This window comes from Mchenga conophoros, linkage group LG18 (genome assembly GCF_057382185.1).
Source record: "Mchenga conophoros isolate Kocher_MC1m ecotype Shallow Benthic linkage group LG18, M_conophoros_male_GT1.1, whole genome shotgun sequence".
In the NCBI taxonomy this organism is placed as follows: Eukaryota; Metazoa; Chordata; class Actinopteri; order Cichliformes; family Cichlidae; genus Mchenga; species Mchenga conophoros.
Genome location: NC_140543.1, coordinates 2,667,305 through 2,682,605, shown reverse-complemented (window position 1 = coordinate 2,682,605; position 15,301 = coordinate 2,667,305). Strand labels below are relative to the sequence as shown.

The window sequence follows — 15,301 nt, the reverse complement described above, 5'->3', positions numbered from 1 at the left end:
CTGTATGTTGGCATGGTAGGAACAGCAGGGCATGGGTCTGAGTGAAGGCAAACCTTCATGAGGACAAAGGCGTGTCCATATTTGACACAAGTGCAGGAGGACAAATTAGAAATTCGCTGAACTTTAGTGATGCTTTTAAAGAATTAATATTTTTAAAATCTTAGATGCAAATATAAAATCTGATGAGATTTATTCCACAGATTTGTGTTTTATGTCAGGGTAAATAATCTATAACAAGTTAAGTGATTTACTATGAAGTGAAAAAGACCAAATATGAAACAGATGTTGTCATGGAGGAGTGGACTCAGGCGCAGACAGAACTCAGACGCTCGATGGCGAAGAATTAAGTGAAGTTTGTTACAGGAGGTTCGGTGTGACGACAACGAGTGATGAAAACAAACATGAACTAAAGGCGAGAGCCTAAAAATCGGCTCTGAGGTAAATGACTCATTTACAAGGTATCAGGTATCACAGCACGCTGTGAGACGCTGTCAGCAGCACTGAAGGAAACACTGTGAACAGTGTTGAGACCACACCAGCCTCTCCCATCCTTTTGTCTTATAGAGATCACAGAGATGTTTCCAAATATTCCTACTTTTGGTAATTTGCAAATTTGACAACTATTGCTGCTAAAGGTAGCAATACCACAGATTTATTCCACCAGCGGAAGAGTCATCTACTGCTAATGAAGACAATTGTAAACATTAACGTGTTCAACGTCTCCCCGCACACCAAAGGAAACATTAAATAAACGAGCTGTGATACCTGTAACTGTTCTACGTCAGTCGGTTTTATAGTCACTGTCTAGACTTCTATTTCTGTAATTTGAGGTCAGAAGAGGTTTTTTCTTTTCTTTTTTTTACAATTTTACATGTTATAAGCACAAACGAGCACCTTTGTAATTTCAGTTGTTTTCGTTTGTGTCGTCTACCTTGAGGTCCACTTTTGTTGCTATAGTTTGTGTTTGTTAGTGTCGACCACAGAGAGAGTTTACTGTCAGGTGTTGACATTGGTGAAAAACCTCAGTGAGCAACTGATGGTTAAAAGTGGTTATAATAAAAATGTTCAATTCATTCAGATATTTCTGTATTCAAAGCAAAAAATGGTTGATGTGAATGAGTGTACCAATTTTAGACACGATATGGTTGAAACTAAAACTTGTTATTGGAGCTTATTTAAACATACCGTGATATATATCGTGTATTGTGATATAGCCAAAAAATATTGTGATATTAGATTTTCCTCATATCGCCCGGCCGTACACAGGAGCCCTCAAGCTCCCAGATTAAAGACCGCCCCGGGGCAAGTGGGGAGTGCAGACTGAAGGCCTTATTTTATTCTCTAAACTATATTTACATCTCTGTGGTGAAAACATGACACAAACACACACTACAAACTTCAGTAACAACTCAAAAAACAGATATAACAAAGAGCAAAGCACTCCTCCAGGTTTTGGGGTGTTTTTTCCATATCTTTTACCGCAGGCACGCAGTAAAAGATCAAGTGCTCGGGGCCTTCAGCGGCTCTCACTTTTATTCATTTAAATTTCTAAAATGTTCCATCTTGGAAAAACAGACTTTTCAGTCTTTGTTTATCAGCATCAGTGGGTCCGACTCACTTGTATTAACACATTATCTCGTGCTACTGTCTGAATGTCATAACCTATTAAAAACCCACACAAAGCCAAAACATGTGGGCATGAAAAAAATCACTTTGTTGTCCCACACAAAATATCACAAACAATGTTCGACTCATGATGTTGATGACTTGAAATATCCACAAGATGTTTTATTTAAAGGGCAATAATGTGTCATACAGTGCAGGTCAACATCATATTCTAGTGTCTATCATTTTCCCCTGAGCTCATATTTCTATTTCAATTCAAAACACCTTAATTCCAGCTGTTTTTCAGCTAGAAGTATGTCCACAAAACACCAAACAGTATCTATAGTTTGTTTATCCCTAAAGTGCTCTGAGGAAAAAGAGAAAAAAATGAATTCAAATTAAAACTTTCATCCAAACAAAATCATTGAATCGCTGAAAATCGTCTCTTTTATTAGTGATTACAGGATATTTATGTTCTTAAATAGAATCTGTATCAAGAAAAACACTAAAAATGATTTTGTAAAACCTACTGATTACATTTTCATTTGCATGATGCAGATAACAAATGAACTATGACTGTAGTGAACTTTGTGCTGATGAGTAGTTTAGTGATCAGAGTCCATGTAGTTTCCAGGATCAGACTGAATGCAGTGCAGTGCTGGAAGCTGCTGCTGACTGTGTGAATGTGTGTCTGTGCTGCTTGTTGCTGCTGTCAAACTTCAGATGAGCAGGTAGTGAAGCCCGTGGTGAGCGTGTACCCAGCAGCATCCAGAGCCGTGTCACAAACCTGTTTTCAGCCTTTACATGTTTGTTATAGGAATCTGAAGTAAAACTGTTAAGGTACAAAATCCAGAATCAACAGTCAAACATAATCCAAGCAAAGTTGTTTGTATTTAATGAGTTGCCCATATGAATGACTACATAGTCGAGCATTATTTTACACATTTATGTAACTGAATGTATTTGATAATTGTAATAAATTGTAATTGTAAAGCAAACGTAACCCAACAACATCTGGAGTTTTGTAAATCACAGTCAGAGTGCAGAAAATGTATTTTGATGAGTCTTAAACTACACAGCGAAACCAGAGTGGCTGTAATTTAAGACTTAAGGTGAAGAATTTGTTTCTTGTTTCCTTCAGTGACACACGCTGACCTGTGTGAATCAAACTTCCTCTCTTACAGCAGACGGGCTGTGTGGGTTTCTGTTCAGCAGCCTCCACAGTCAGCTGTGGCTTTGCATTTCAACACAACAACAGCTGCAACCACCAATTCTAGATAAGAATGATTCCAGTAACGACCTGATATGTGAGAGAAACAGCTCAAGTCCTGGACTCAGAGCTGAGAAATGAACTTTAGTGGAATCAGAGGAGAGACGATGCTCAGGCTCAACACTCGACCTTCGTTCTTACCCATAATTTTCCACTGAGAAGAGCATTTACAGAAGATATTATAAAGTGTGAACGTACAGTGTGTTTGTTGTCTTCCCTAAAATAACAAAACAAAAACTGTGAACATTTGTGCATAACAACGTACAGTAGAGTCAAAATATTTATATTATATTTGTATTTATATTGGTTCCTGAAATAATAACAAACAAGTGTATATTTATTGTAAAGGTCTGTAAAAAATGTATCAACTGATATGTCTCCATGCGTGCTCAATCATCCAGGTCAGTATGAGTTGATATTAAAAAGAAAAAATGATCAGAGAAAAAATGTTTTTATTGCTAATTTCATTCAGCTGTGTGAGACACTGAAAACATAACTGTGTTTTGACATGTGGTTACTAAAATGTTTCCAGTTATTTACTGTGACGTTAAACTTAAATCAGTCAAATAGACGCTTGTTTTCTCCAAATTCATCATGTTACTAAAGACTTAACACATTTATTTTAATGCATTTTAAGCACATAAGCACCACCAGTCTTGTCTTTTGTCCAATAGGAAGTCTGAAGACTCGTTACATTTCAGCTCGTCCTTGTTTGGCCTCAGCTGCATCAGAGCGCCACTTCTCCCCAGGTTCACCAGAGGAAACACCACTGCACAAAATGCTTTTCCTCCCAGCTGCTGCTCTGTGCTGTCTGTGTTCAGGTGAGTGTTTCCAGCCAATCAGGAGACATCCAATTTTAACAAAGACCATGAAAACAACCGTGTGTGTGTGTGTGTGTGTGTGTGTGTGTGTGTGTGTGTGTCCACAGTGCTGGTTACTGTGGCAGCAGAGCTGACTCAGGGTGATTTAACATTGACCAGGAATGTTGGAGAAAATTCCTCCTTCAGCTGAGGAGGGACTGAACAGCGTGATGGAAGATTAGTATTCTGGTACCAGAAACCGGACAAATAAGTTTTTACAGCGATTCTTAACATAGATAAACTCGACAGTCAAGTTGAATCAAGTTGTAATCTTCCTCAGAAAGATGATTTCTCAATAAACAGAATGGATGTGAGCTTCAGAGAGACAAAGTTAAACCTGTTCAAGCAGCCACACACTACAGCTCCTGTTTCAAAACTGATCATCACAATAACAAATGATCCCTGCAGCCTGAACAAAAACCAACAGATGAACAGATGTCAGACAGTGTCTGTGACAGGAAGAGAGCAGTAAACCACAGCCCAGCTTCACATGTTTCACCTCCATCTCAGAGTCACAAACATACTGAGCTCACAGACTTAATTACCACAATCAGAAGTTGCTGCAGAAATGAAACTTTTTCAGATTAATATTTCAGCAGCTGTCAGCAAGAAATCACAGACACAACAAAAGAAATCATTTATTAACTTCTGCAATAAGTAACTCTTGTAAAATGATGCAATAATAAAAATGTCTTTTGATGACAAGTTTGGAAACACTTCCTGTGGCTCAATCGCAGGACAATAAAAACTGTTTTGACTGAATATAGTTGAGGTTCGGTTTTAGTAAATGTTAGTATATTAATAAATTAAGGTGTCTCTTTATAATACCAAACATCTGGATTGCAATAAACTTTGAAGCTAATGCAGCACTACTGTTATTGATCTTGGTTGGATCACATGTCTTATTTGGAGAGGAATCTCTACAGAAGTGTTTCAATATTGGAATAGAACATTGTTTAACCTGTAATGATTGTAAAGTAGAAATAAACAGCTCTGGGATGTGGTCAAACAGCAAATTCACATCGTGTGTGCAGCTAACATGTCAAACTGTGTGACGCTGTCATCATCAATGTGGACATGAACCTCTGAGGAAGGTTTGCAACGCTGTGTTCAATCTATGCCCCAAAGAATGAAAGTAAAACGAGGTTCAACCTGGTGAAAGCAAAATGAACCTTAGAAAGCAAATGAGTGAAAGTTAGTTTTTTTCTTTTGCCTATAGCAGCACGACGAACGGGGTTTAGTAACTGCTCAGATTAACTATCATTTAAATATTGATTACATATTAAACTCACATGTGCTGATTCAGTGCAGCAGCACATGTGATGTGACAGTAAAAGTGATTTGATTAAACACAACGATGAGCATTTAGACTGATTTCAGCCTCAGACATAAATGTTTGCAAAAGCTTCACGTGAAATATTTCATCTGTAAAATTATTATTGTTGTTATTGTTGTTATATTGTAACTATTGCTGTAACGAATTAACACGGATCGCCTCGTGCGTGGGGCTGCACGGTGCTAACGCGTTAATGAGCTAACCGTGCTAACGCGTTGACGCCGTGCAGCCCCACGCACGAGGCGATCCGCGTTAACTCGTTACAGCAGATTTGCCGTCTTAATGCGGTTATGGTGGCCTCAGCCATGTTTCCTCCTCTGGTCCAGTTCTCCTGGAAAAGACAGAAGAAGAACGGCGGAGAAGCGGAGGAGCTGCCCCCTGCTGAGGGAGAGCAGCTGGAGCTCAGAGAGGCGGGACGGACAACTTCTATTTTAGTAGATTATACAGATGATCTCTACACGTACAGATACAGCTGCTATGTCAAGCATGAGGGGGAACGTGGAGGGTCAACCAGAAAAAGGCCCTTAAGCCTTGGTGCCTGTTCCACTGTGAATCCCCTTAAAGACACGGACAACACACGTCTTTTGTGTTTCACTTCCAGGCTCCACAGGCCTCTCTTCCAGTCTCAGTGCAGGGTGAAGCTGCTCTGCCTGCTGTACACAGTGCTGATAGTGAAGAGTCTGGTGTACTGCTGTGGACTCTCTCTGCTGATGATGCTCACAAACAAGGGAGCGTCCACCAACTGCACACATGCTGACTGACTGTTTCCTCACACTCTCAGTAGGTGAAAATAAAAGCGATGTGTTGTGGCTCAATGTGGGGGGTTTATGGGGAGGGGGGCAAGTTTGTTTTTGGTTTTTTGTACTTACCCTGACATTCATGTTCATTTAATTCTTTACTTGGACTCAACAGTTTTCTAGTAGATGGACTCCTTTTCATTTAATATTCTAAAAGTTTGAGAATATAAATAATAAAAATCAGCATCTGCTTCATGTTTTGTCAGTTTTAATTCACTGCAGTTCATCAGAAAATCAATAAGAGTTTTAATCAAAATTTTATTCTGCATATTTTGTCTTAGAGCTTCGGTCTCTCACATGAACGTACAAGAAGAAACAGAAGTTTCTCAAATGTAACATTTACCAGGGTCAGACTAAATAATTTAATAGTTTTTACAATTAGCAGAGTCAGGCGCAGAAATGTTTAAATGTGATAACTGATTATATGTTCAGAGTTGCATTTAATACTGATCCTCAACTACAACAGACTTTATTTTTTCAGTTACTATTTAATTTTTAAATTAATAAAAAGTCTGAATAATTAACCAGATCAAAGACACAATGTACTACTGACTGTTGGCTTCTGTAACTGTTTTTACAAGTGTCATTGTCTTGATTTATCCACTTCTTCAGTTAAAACTCCAGCAATGATTCTGTGAGATAATATTTAGACATTTTGTATTTTTCTTTTGTGATGAAACCAAATTAAAAGTGCATTTCATCACCCTGTATTTACACATGTATAATGATAAAGTTCAAATAAGTTCATTTGTCAGCTGTGAGTTGAGGATTTGAGCTGTTTCTCTCACAGGTGAAGAACACAGATCCTTCCTGGAATCATTCTTGAAGCAGAGTTCCTGCTTGTAACTGTCATTGTGTTATTAAAGTGAAAGCCACAGCTAACGGTGTGGAGGCTGCAGAGCAGAAACCCACACAGCCCGTCTGCTGCAGGAGAGCAAGTTTGATATGTGAATGCCACATTCATATACGTCGTTATGCATCAAAGACTGAAACGAGAAACACGTTCATCGGAATCAAGTCTTTATTTTTACATAAAATAACTACACTGTTACACTAGGTTTCAAGCATCAACCCACATGAATGGCACAGCTGCATGATCCTGGAGTGAAGCCAAGAGGCACCATTACTTTTTCTGTAACGTTTAAAGAGGAAAAGATTTTGAATGTTTGAAGCCCGAAACTGAATAACTGGTTCAAACACAGATGTGCTGGACTGCTCTGCTCACTGAAAATGTCATTATTTTCTCCAAGCGCTAGATGATGTTTTTTTAAACCTGTGCTGAATCTGTACAGAACGAGTTTGTGATTGTAAGAATAAAACTCACATATTCACTATACAAGGACCCAGAACTGAGAAAGAATATATCTTTGCATTTGGATTGGTGGAAAAGGGAACAAGCCACCTTCTTCTTATATACAAAGTGCAACAAATGTCATGTAAAGAAAAAAAACCTTTCCTCTTGTGTTATCAGTCAAGAAGAAAAATATACATTCCTTAAAAAAAAACCAAGCAGCTCTTTACTATAATGATCATAGCACACGTATGTTCCCCGTCTTTGTGCAGGGTTTTGATAGTTTGCATACCTGACTGAGAAAAAAAACAAAACCTTATACAAAAGAAAGAAGACTCCATATGAAACATTTACACTTTAAAACAACGACTGTTTTAATATTTGCATATCTATTTTATAGTTTCAGGTGGTTATATTTGAGAAGGGTATAAATGATAAACATTTCTCCAAACCACCAGGCATGTCCCAGCGGGAGGTGGTCCCGGGGCAGACCCAGGATACGTTGGAGAGATTATCTCTTTCGGCTGGCCTGGGAACGCCTTGGTGTTCCTCCGGACAAGCTGGAGGAGGTGACTGGAGAGAGGGAGGTCTGGGCTTCTCTGCTTAAGCTGCTGCCCCTGCGACTCGGCCCCGAATAGGAGGAAGAAGATGGATGGATTTTACCAGCCACAACTTAATTTATATGTCTGCCTGCTCATGTGGGGAAATCTGAGTGTGAAAGATGCCAATCAGAAAGCAGTCAGCATGTGTGCAGTTGGTGGACGCTCCCTTGTTTGTGAGCATCATCAGCAGAGAGAGTCCACAGCAGTACACCAGACTCTTCACTATCAGCACTGTGTACAGCAGGCAGAGCAGCTTCACCCTGCACTGAGACTGGAGAACATAAGAGAGGAGCTCTGAAACAGAAAAGCAATAAAATGCTTTAAGAAATATCAGCCCTCAGATTTGAAAATGTCAAATTTACAAAGCTACATCAATGACGTCCTGTCGCCAAATCTTTTTACCTTGTTGTGTTTGGGCCTCCACTGTGCCCCCCTGATGTCTCACATGACAGCTGTATATGTATGTGAAGGGATCATCCCGATTAACCACTAAAATGGAGGTACTGCGTCCCGCCTCTCTGAGCTCCAGCTGCTCTCCCTCAGCAGGGGGCAGCTCCTCCGCTTCTCCGCCGTTCTTCTTCTGTCTTTTCCAGGAGAACTGGACCAGAGGAGGAAACATGGCTGAGGCCACACACAGCAGGGAGCTGTTCCCCTCCAGGTGGGCTCTGGATGCTGCTGGGTACACGCTCACCACGGGCTTCACTACCTGCTCATCTGAAGTTTGACAGCAGCAACAAGCAGCACAGACACACATTCACACAGTCAGCAGCAGCTTCCAGCACTGCACTGCATTCAGTCTGATCCTGGAAACTACATGGACTCTGATCACTAAACTACTCATCAGCACAAAGTTCACTACATACACTGGATTCAGTCTGATCTGGAAACTACATGGAAAAACATCACATGGAAACTGAAAAACACTTTTAAAAACAGAAATACAGTTAAATGGCAACTGTGTTTGCTCGCTTATTTTTTATTTATTTTTTTGAGATTTCTATAAAGTACCAGTTTGCGGAAAAACATAATTACAATTAAATTGAATGAATTCAATAAGATTTTTACATATTTAAATAACATATTTATCTTCACATAAAATTACAGGATTATGCTCAGCACTGTACTTATCTAACGATATAAAGACAAGAATGTCTTGTAATGCTTCAGCCTTCATTCAAGTTTCATTTTGCCTCTTACCTGTATTTATTTTATTTAATTTTAATAACTGTACACTCTGTTTTTGGTAACTATTGTCCATGATGTAAATAAGTTTAAAAAAAAAAGTGCTGTTTGTTTGTATTTGTGTTTTTCTGGCTGCTGTTACAACCAAATTTCCCCTTGTGGGACAAATAAAGGATTATTCTATTCTATTGACATTATACTATGTTAGTATATAGCCTTAACTTTATCCCCCGTTTATGTTTTGCTTTCAGAGGAAAAATAAACACAAAGAAAACATTTTCATAAAAGAACACAGCACACGTGCATCTGTATTATCTGCATCACGGGTTATATAAATGTTCTTTACAGCAATGTATCCTACTAGAAAATGTTTATTATAGTTTACAACAGACATTTTGATCAATATATATTTTAGTCTCATTCCAAGAAAAAAGTGTAAATAACTATTTTAAACATTTTGTTTCAACTTTAAAAGTTAAACACTTTATTCCATGTTTGGGAAATTCTTTGTTATAGCAGCCGACATGAAATAATCCACTATGGTCACATGATTAACAATAAACAATCTGAAGAGGAAGTTTTAAATTGTGCGCTATGTCACTCTCATTAAACCCGTTTGCGTATTCTACAAAAGCTTTTCATTATTAGATTAACTTTTCTCATGTACTTTTCATTTACTATACATCCAACATGCGTGCCAATATGAATTACTTTGTGCCAATCCAATTTTCTATCAAATGTATAAAATTATAGTAATTAGCATATGCAAATTACTTTTAACATTCTTTAAAATTTTGAGACTATATATGCACAATTATATTTAACCTTTAAAAAATGCTCTTAAGAACAAAGACGCTGTGGAGATTCTGAGTAAATAAGCTGAATTTTATAGATCAGGATATTCACTGTGTAGCTAAGATTGGACTTTTAGGACTCAATTTCCTGCAACACTGAATTAATTTTATTTTCTTCTTAATTCTCGATTACTTACGGAAGAACAGAAAGTATTTGAGGAAAATAAATGTTTGATCTTACCTGTTACATACAGTTTAGTTCCAGAGCCGAAGATGTCGTAATCATAGCCTCCTTCCACAGTGAGAAACACTCATACAAAAACCTGCCTGCTGTTCAATGATCAGCTGAGATGGAAGAGTTCAGATGATGCCAGAATGCCATTTTTCCATCCATCCACTTTCTTGTTTTTCATGACAGCTAGGATAGGTAAATTTTTTCAATCTAATATTTATATCAACACGTCTCTTCTCCTGTTTTTAGCCATAACCAGGGATGCACTGGTTGTAAGTAAGTCCTCCTACTAGGATTAAAAACCTGGCACTATTGATCATGTGCCTTATCACATGAGCCAAGGTTTCATGTGAAACTACCTTGCCATGCGATCAAGTGATGCAAGATTTGAGTGGATGTTAAGGTGCCTGGGACAGGATCTCAAAACTGTACTGTAGGTGGCAGACTGTTGATGTTGTTGGCCACCGCCTGTGTTCAAGGATGGTCATTCACAATGGACATAGATGGTTTATTTCACTCTTTCTGCCTTCTGTGTCCAAAATGTGAACATTGGTATCCTTGAAATGCGACCTTTGTCCTTTAGATGCAGATGGACTGCTGAGTCTTGTCCTGTAGGGGTGGCTCTTCTATCGTCGTCAAAGTAAACTTTATTGTCTCTCTGCTATATACAGTACAGTATATAGAGAGACAAGACGATGAGGCTCCAGTTACAGCAGTGCAAAAGAACAACAATAAATATAGGAAGAGTAAGAATAAATATACACTTTACACTGAACACCGGTAGAGAGTTCAGGAGTCTGATGGCTGGCGGGAAAAAGCTGTCTCACAGACTGGAGGATCTGGCCCCGATGCTGGGGTAGCATCTGCCGGACGGGAGGAGGGAGAAAAGCCCATGTGAGGGGTGTGAGGGGTCAAGCACGATGCTGAAGGCCTTGCTGATGCAGCGCTTATGGAAGGTGTAGTCGAGAGAGAGATGTTCTGATGATCATAGCAGCTGATGTGACGATCTGATGTAGCTGGCTGAGGTTGCCAACTTTTCAGTTTCTAAACCACACGGGGATCCAGGTGGTCAGAACACTCTCTATGGTGCCCCTGTAGAACATGGTGAGCGTGGGACAAGGATGGTTGGCCCGCCTTAGGCATCTCAGGAAGGGGAGGCACTACTGGGCCTTTTTGGTGATGGAGGCGGTGTTGATGGTCCAGGTAAGGTCGTCTGAGATGTGAACTCACAGGAACTTGGTGCTATTAACAGTCTCTACCGTGGAACCGTGGATGCTGAGTGGTGTATGGGTGGAGCCAGTCTTCCTGAAGTCGACAGTCATCTCCTTGGTTTTGTCCACATTCAGTGACAGGTTGCTCTCACTGCACCAGAACTCCAGCTGCTGAACCTCATCTCTGTACGCTGACTCGTCGTTGCTGCTGATGAGTCCAACCATGTTTGTGTCGTCAGCGAACTTGATGATGTGGTTAGAGCTGTGCAGGGCAGGGAAGTCGTGTTTCAGGAGGGTGAACAACAGTGGGCTGAGAACACGGCCCTGAGGAGCTCCTGGGCTCAGCCTGATGATGCGGGAGATGTTGCAAACAATTCGGACGGACTGAGGCCTCTCTGACATGAAATCCATGTGCCATCCGTTCATGAAGTGGCTGTTTGGTTTCTCCAATGTAGAGGTCTGAGCATTCCTCGCTACACTGTACAGCAAACACCACGTTGTTAAGTTTGTGTTTGGGAGTTTTGTCTTTGGGATGAACCAGTTTCTGTCTGAGTGTATGGCTGGGTCGGCAGTAAACTGGGATGTCATGCTGGGAGAAGACTCTCCTGAGTTTCGCTGATAAACCGTTTCCATAAGGACTGAAAAACTCAGGAGTCTTCTACGAGTACGACGTCCCAGTGCACTTCAAACTTAAAGAAGTCCAGTCACTTTTCTTCCCAAGCTCCCTAGATAAATTACTATAAAGGCCCCCAAATAATGAATATTTCTGAAAATGTGATTTTTCAGCTTTGGCTAAAACAACATGTTCAGTACTATATTAAGGTTTGCATTATATTTATTTGGGCGATCGTGGCTCAAAAGTTGGGAGTTCGCCTTGTAATCGGAAGGATGCCGATTTGAGCCCCGGCTCGGACAGTCTCGGTCGTTGTGTCCTTGGGCAAGACACTTCACCCGTTGCCTACTGGTGGTGGTCAGAGGGTGACGCCAGCGTTCAGCAGCCTCGCCTCTGTCAGTGCGCCCCAGGGCTCCCCACAATGTAGCTTGTTCCATCACACCAGTGTGTGAATGGGTGGATGACTCAATGTGTAAAGCGCTTTGGGGTCCTTAGGGACTAGTAAAGCGCTATACAAATACAGGCCATTTACTGTTTATTATATTGAGTTACTGTATGACTTCAGAGGCACAACTTAGAAAATAAGAATGTTAATTTAAGAGAAATCCAAGAATTTACTTACGAATCAAAAATGTGAACAAATCTACTTTAGGCGATAACACTTAACACTTCGTGTCAGACACGCTGGGAGGGAGTGAACGCTGGTGCGTTTTAGCTGCCGCTGCTCTCTTTCTATACTTATTGCTTAGTATAGTTGCACAAGTTTGTTTTACTCTATGAACCTGTATTGTCTGCCAGGTAAAGTGTTTCTCTGCGTTACCTGTTCGGCCATATTTACTGTCAGCTATTAGCTTCAGCTGTTAGCCGCTGGGCTGTTTTTGGACAGCTGGCTTTCAGACATTATAACATCATGACTGTTAAGGTCCTCCAGATCTCCAGACTTCAAACTCTTGCTCTACTTTTAAATCATGTCTTAAAACCCATCTATTCAGAATTGCATATTCTTCATCATGACTGTCTTAGTCTATTTTTACCTTTTTTAGCCTTTATGCTTTTTTTTTTAATTTTTTGTTTACCTTATGTTTTTATTTTGTTGCACTGATGTAAGGTGACCTTGAGGACCTTTAAAGATGCCGATAAATAAAGTGTAAGCAATGAGCTCAATTCTGTCAGATCCACAGAACATCTACCATCACTTCAATATGACAAGCAATCATGGGGAAGCAAAAGCTTCATTACCAAGTGCTGCCTGTGATGTGTTTTTAAACTTGTCTTTGATCTCCCCTGAGTATCTCTTTTTATCCTACTTCAGACAATCTCACTTTTAGTACTGCCGGACAGTAGCACAGTTCTATTCTCAGTCTTTTTTCTAGATCCTTCTCCACAGCTCACACATTCTCCATTTCTTGTCTACATCCTTGTTCTTTTCTTGCAGTTTATCCACAGACTGCATTGCAGTCAAGGAACCTAGTAGAAGAAAACAGAAGACCTGAAATTATTCATCGTATCAGCTTTGCTCATTAAAAGCAGAAGTCCCTACATGGGCCACTACTACTATCTCTAAACATTTCTGCCCTATCAGTAATCTCTACATCAGTTTTCAGGCTGAATTTAATCAAATTTAGTTAAATCTTTATGGTTCGTGTTTGTCTTAGGTAAAAAGTGCATAATGGTGTATGATAACCCATGTTTTTGCTCCAAAAACGTGTGGTGTAAAACCTAAAAGTACAAAAAGAAGTTCTCCCAGCTCCACGGCCCATTGGTTGCCGCTTTGTAATATTCTAGGAGTTCAGTATTTGTTGAAGACATCTGAGAGGGAATCTTGGGCCTCAGTCAATACAGGCCCCCACCATACTAAGAAAATTGAATATGAAAAGTACCTAAGGGTTAAGATGCAAACACACATTCATCCATCCGTTTATTTTCCTCTGCTTTAACCGGGGCCGGGTTGTGGGGGCAGCAGCCCAAGCAGAGAAGCCCAGACCTTCCTCTCCCCAGCCACCTCCTCCAGCTTATCCAGGGGAACACCCAGGCGTTCCCAGTCCAGCTGAGAGATATAATCTTTCCAACATGTCCTGGGTCTGCCCCAGGACCTCCTCCCGGTGGGACAGGCCCAGAACACCTCACCCAAGAGGAGCCCAGGAGGCATCCTTGTCAGATGCCCGAAACACCTCAGCTGGCTCCTTTCGATGTGGAAGAGCAGCGGCTTTACTCTGAGCCCCACCCAAATGGCTGAACCTCTCGCCCTATCTCTAAGGGAGATGCCATTCAACCTTCGGAGGAAGCTAATTTCCACCGCTTGTATCCGCGATCTCCTTCTTTTAGCCACTACCCACAGCTCGTAACCATAGGTGAGGGCAGGGATGTAGATCGGCCAGTAAATTGAGAGCTTTGCTCTCAATCAATCAGTTTTGCCAACACACATTCCTTTCCCTATTTAGTAACACAACCAACTTGTAGCTCTAATTGAAAAAGATACGTAAGATTGTAATAGCTGCTTGAAACAACAGCAACAACAAAGAAACGGCTTTCCATTTCTGGAGCAGGACAGCCTCAGTATGGTTGTGATTGTGAAGAAATACATACACCTGGGCTGTGGTTTACTGCTCTCTTCCTGTCACAAACTCTGATTGACATCTCTGTATGCTTTGGTTTTTGCTCAGGCTGCAGGCATCATTTCTCACTGTGGGGTGCGTCCTTCCAACAGGCACAGTAATAAGTGGCCGAATGCTCAAGTTTAACTTTCTCTATCTTCAACTGGTATCTGTTCTGTTTAATCTCAACTGAAAAATCATCTTTCTGGGAATGATTAGAACTTGACTCAACTCTACCATCATCAGTATCCACGACAAGAACTAGCCTAAATGGTTCAGTATCTTTCTTCTGGTACCAGATCAAACCAGTATAGTCACATTCATCATCTCCACAGCTGAAGGAGACACTTTCTCCAACTCTCCTGGTCAATGTTAAATCCTCCTGAATCATCTGTGCTGCCATGGTAACCAGTGCTGTAGAGACACAGACAGATAGATGAAGGTTAGTGTGACAGTGTTTGTTACAGGTTGACTTTGTTGGCTCCTGATTGGCTGGAAACACTCACCTGAACACAGACAGCACAGAGCAGCAGCTGGGAGGAAAAGCATTTTGTGCAGTGGTGTTTCCTCTGGTGAACCTGGGGAGAAGTGGCGCTCTGATGCAGCTGAGGCCAAACAAGGACGAGCTGTGAGATCAGACGGGTCTTCCCCCTCCGCTGATATGCAGCAGTTCTTCAAAGCTCCCATCAGCCCCTGCAGTCCACAGAGGAACGTACCGCTCCTGACTGACAGCTCAGCCAAAGCTGCTGTGGTTTGATCATCTTGTGTTGAATACCACAGCATGTAAACACCATCTGGGTGGCATAATTTACAAACATTTAGGTATTTACTAAAACACGAACTTGATTTTTTTTTTAATTATTACAGACCTAAAATGCTCTACTGCATCTTTTTTAATTGCGCTCAAAACTCTG

At 40.6% G+C, this 15,301-nt stretch overlaps 2 protein-coding genes across 3 annotated transcripts; one reads left to right on the top strand and one right to left on the bottom strand.

Moving 5' to 3' along the window:
• The first annotated feature begins 2,201 nt into the window (after positions 1-2,201).
• LOC146552862 (uncharacterized) lies at positions 2,202-5,832 on the top strand. 2 transcript variants are annotated; one of them, XM_085254430.1, is made up of 2 exons: positions 2,202-2,381; positions 5,314-5,832. In XM_085254430.1, the coding sequence occupies exons 1-2, from the start codon at positions 2,289-2,291 to the stop codon at positions 5,830-5,832; spliced, it is 612 nt and encodes a 203-aa protein (XP_085110556.1). In that variant the 5' UTR covers positions 2,202-2,288. The 2 variants fall into 2 exon arrangements, with proteins under 2 accessions (XP_085110556.1, XP_085110557.1); XM_085254431.1 differs by lacking the exon at positions 2,202-2,381 and having other exon boundaries at positions 5,347-5,591; positions 5,673-5,832.
• A 1,129-nt stretch (positions 5,833-6,961) lies between these two features.
• On the bottom strand, positions 6,962-15,024 carry LOC146552861 (immunoglobulin kappa light chain-like). The gene is made up of 5 exons (XM_085254381.1): positions 14,894-15,024; positions 14,478-14,801; positions 9,979-10,026; positions 8,164-8,475; positions 6,962-8,055 (listed from the first exon to the last, which is right to left on the bottom strand). The coding sequence occupies exons 1-5, from the start codon at positions 14,934-14,936 to the stop codon at positions 7,838-7,840; spliced, it is 945 nt and encodes a 314-aa protein (XP_085110507.1). The 5' UTR covers positions 14,937-15,024; the 3' UTR covers positions 6,962-7,837.
• Between the last annotated feature and the right edge of the window lie 277 nt (positions 15,025-15,301).

Coding starts and splice junctions, on each gene's coding strand:
- LOC146552862 (XM_085254430.1), top strand. CDS start 2,289: ATGTGTGTCTGTGCTGCTTGTTGCTGCTGTCAAACTTCAGATGAGCAG. Junction 2,382..5,313: donor ACCCAGCAGCATCCAGAGCC/GTGTCACAAACC, acceptor CCCACGCACGAG/GCGATCCGCGTTAACTCGTT.
- LOC146552861 (XM_085254381.1), bottom strand. CDS start 14,936: ATGCTTTTCCTCCCAGCTGCTGCTCTGTGCTGTCTGTGTTCAG. Junction 10,027..14,477: donor TTGGAAGGACGCACCCCACA/GTGAGAAATGAT, acceptor CTGTGGAAGGAG/GCTATGATTACGACATCTTC. Junction 8,056..8,163: donor GGAGGCCCAAACACAACAAG/GTAAAAAGATTT, acceptor TTTCTGTTTCAG/AGCTCCTCTCTTATGTTCTC.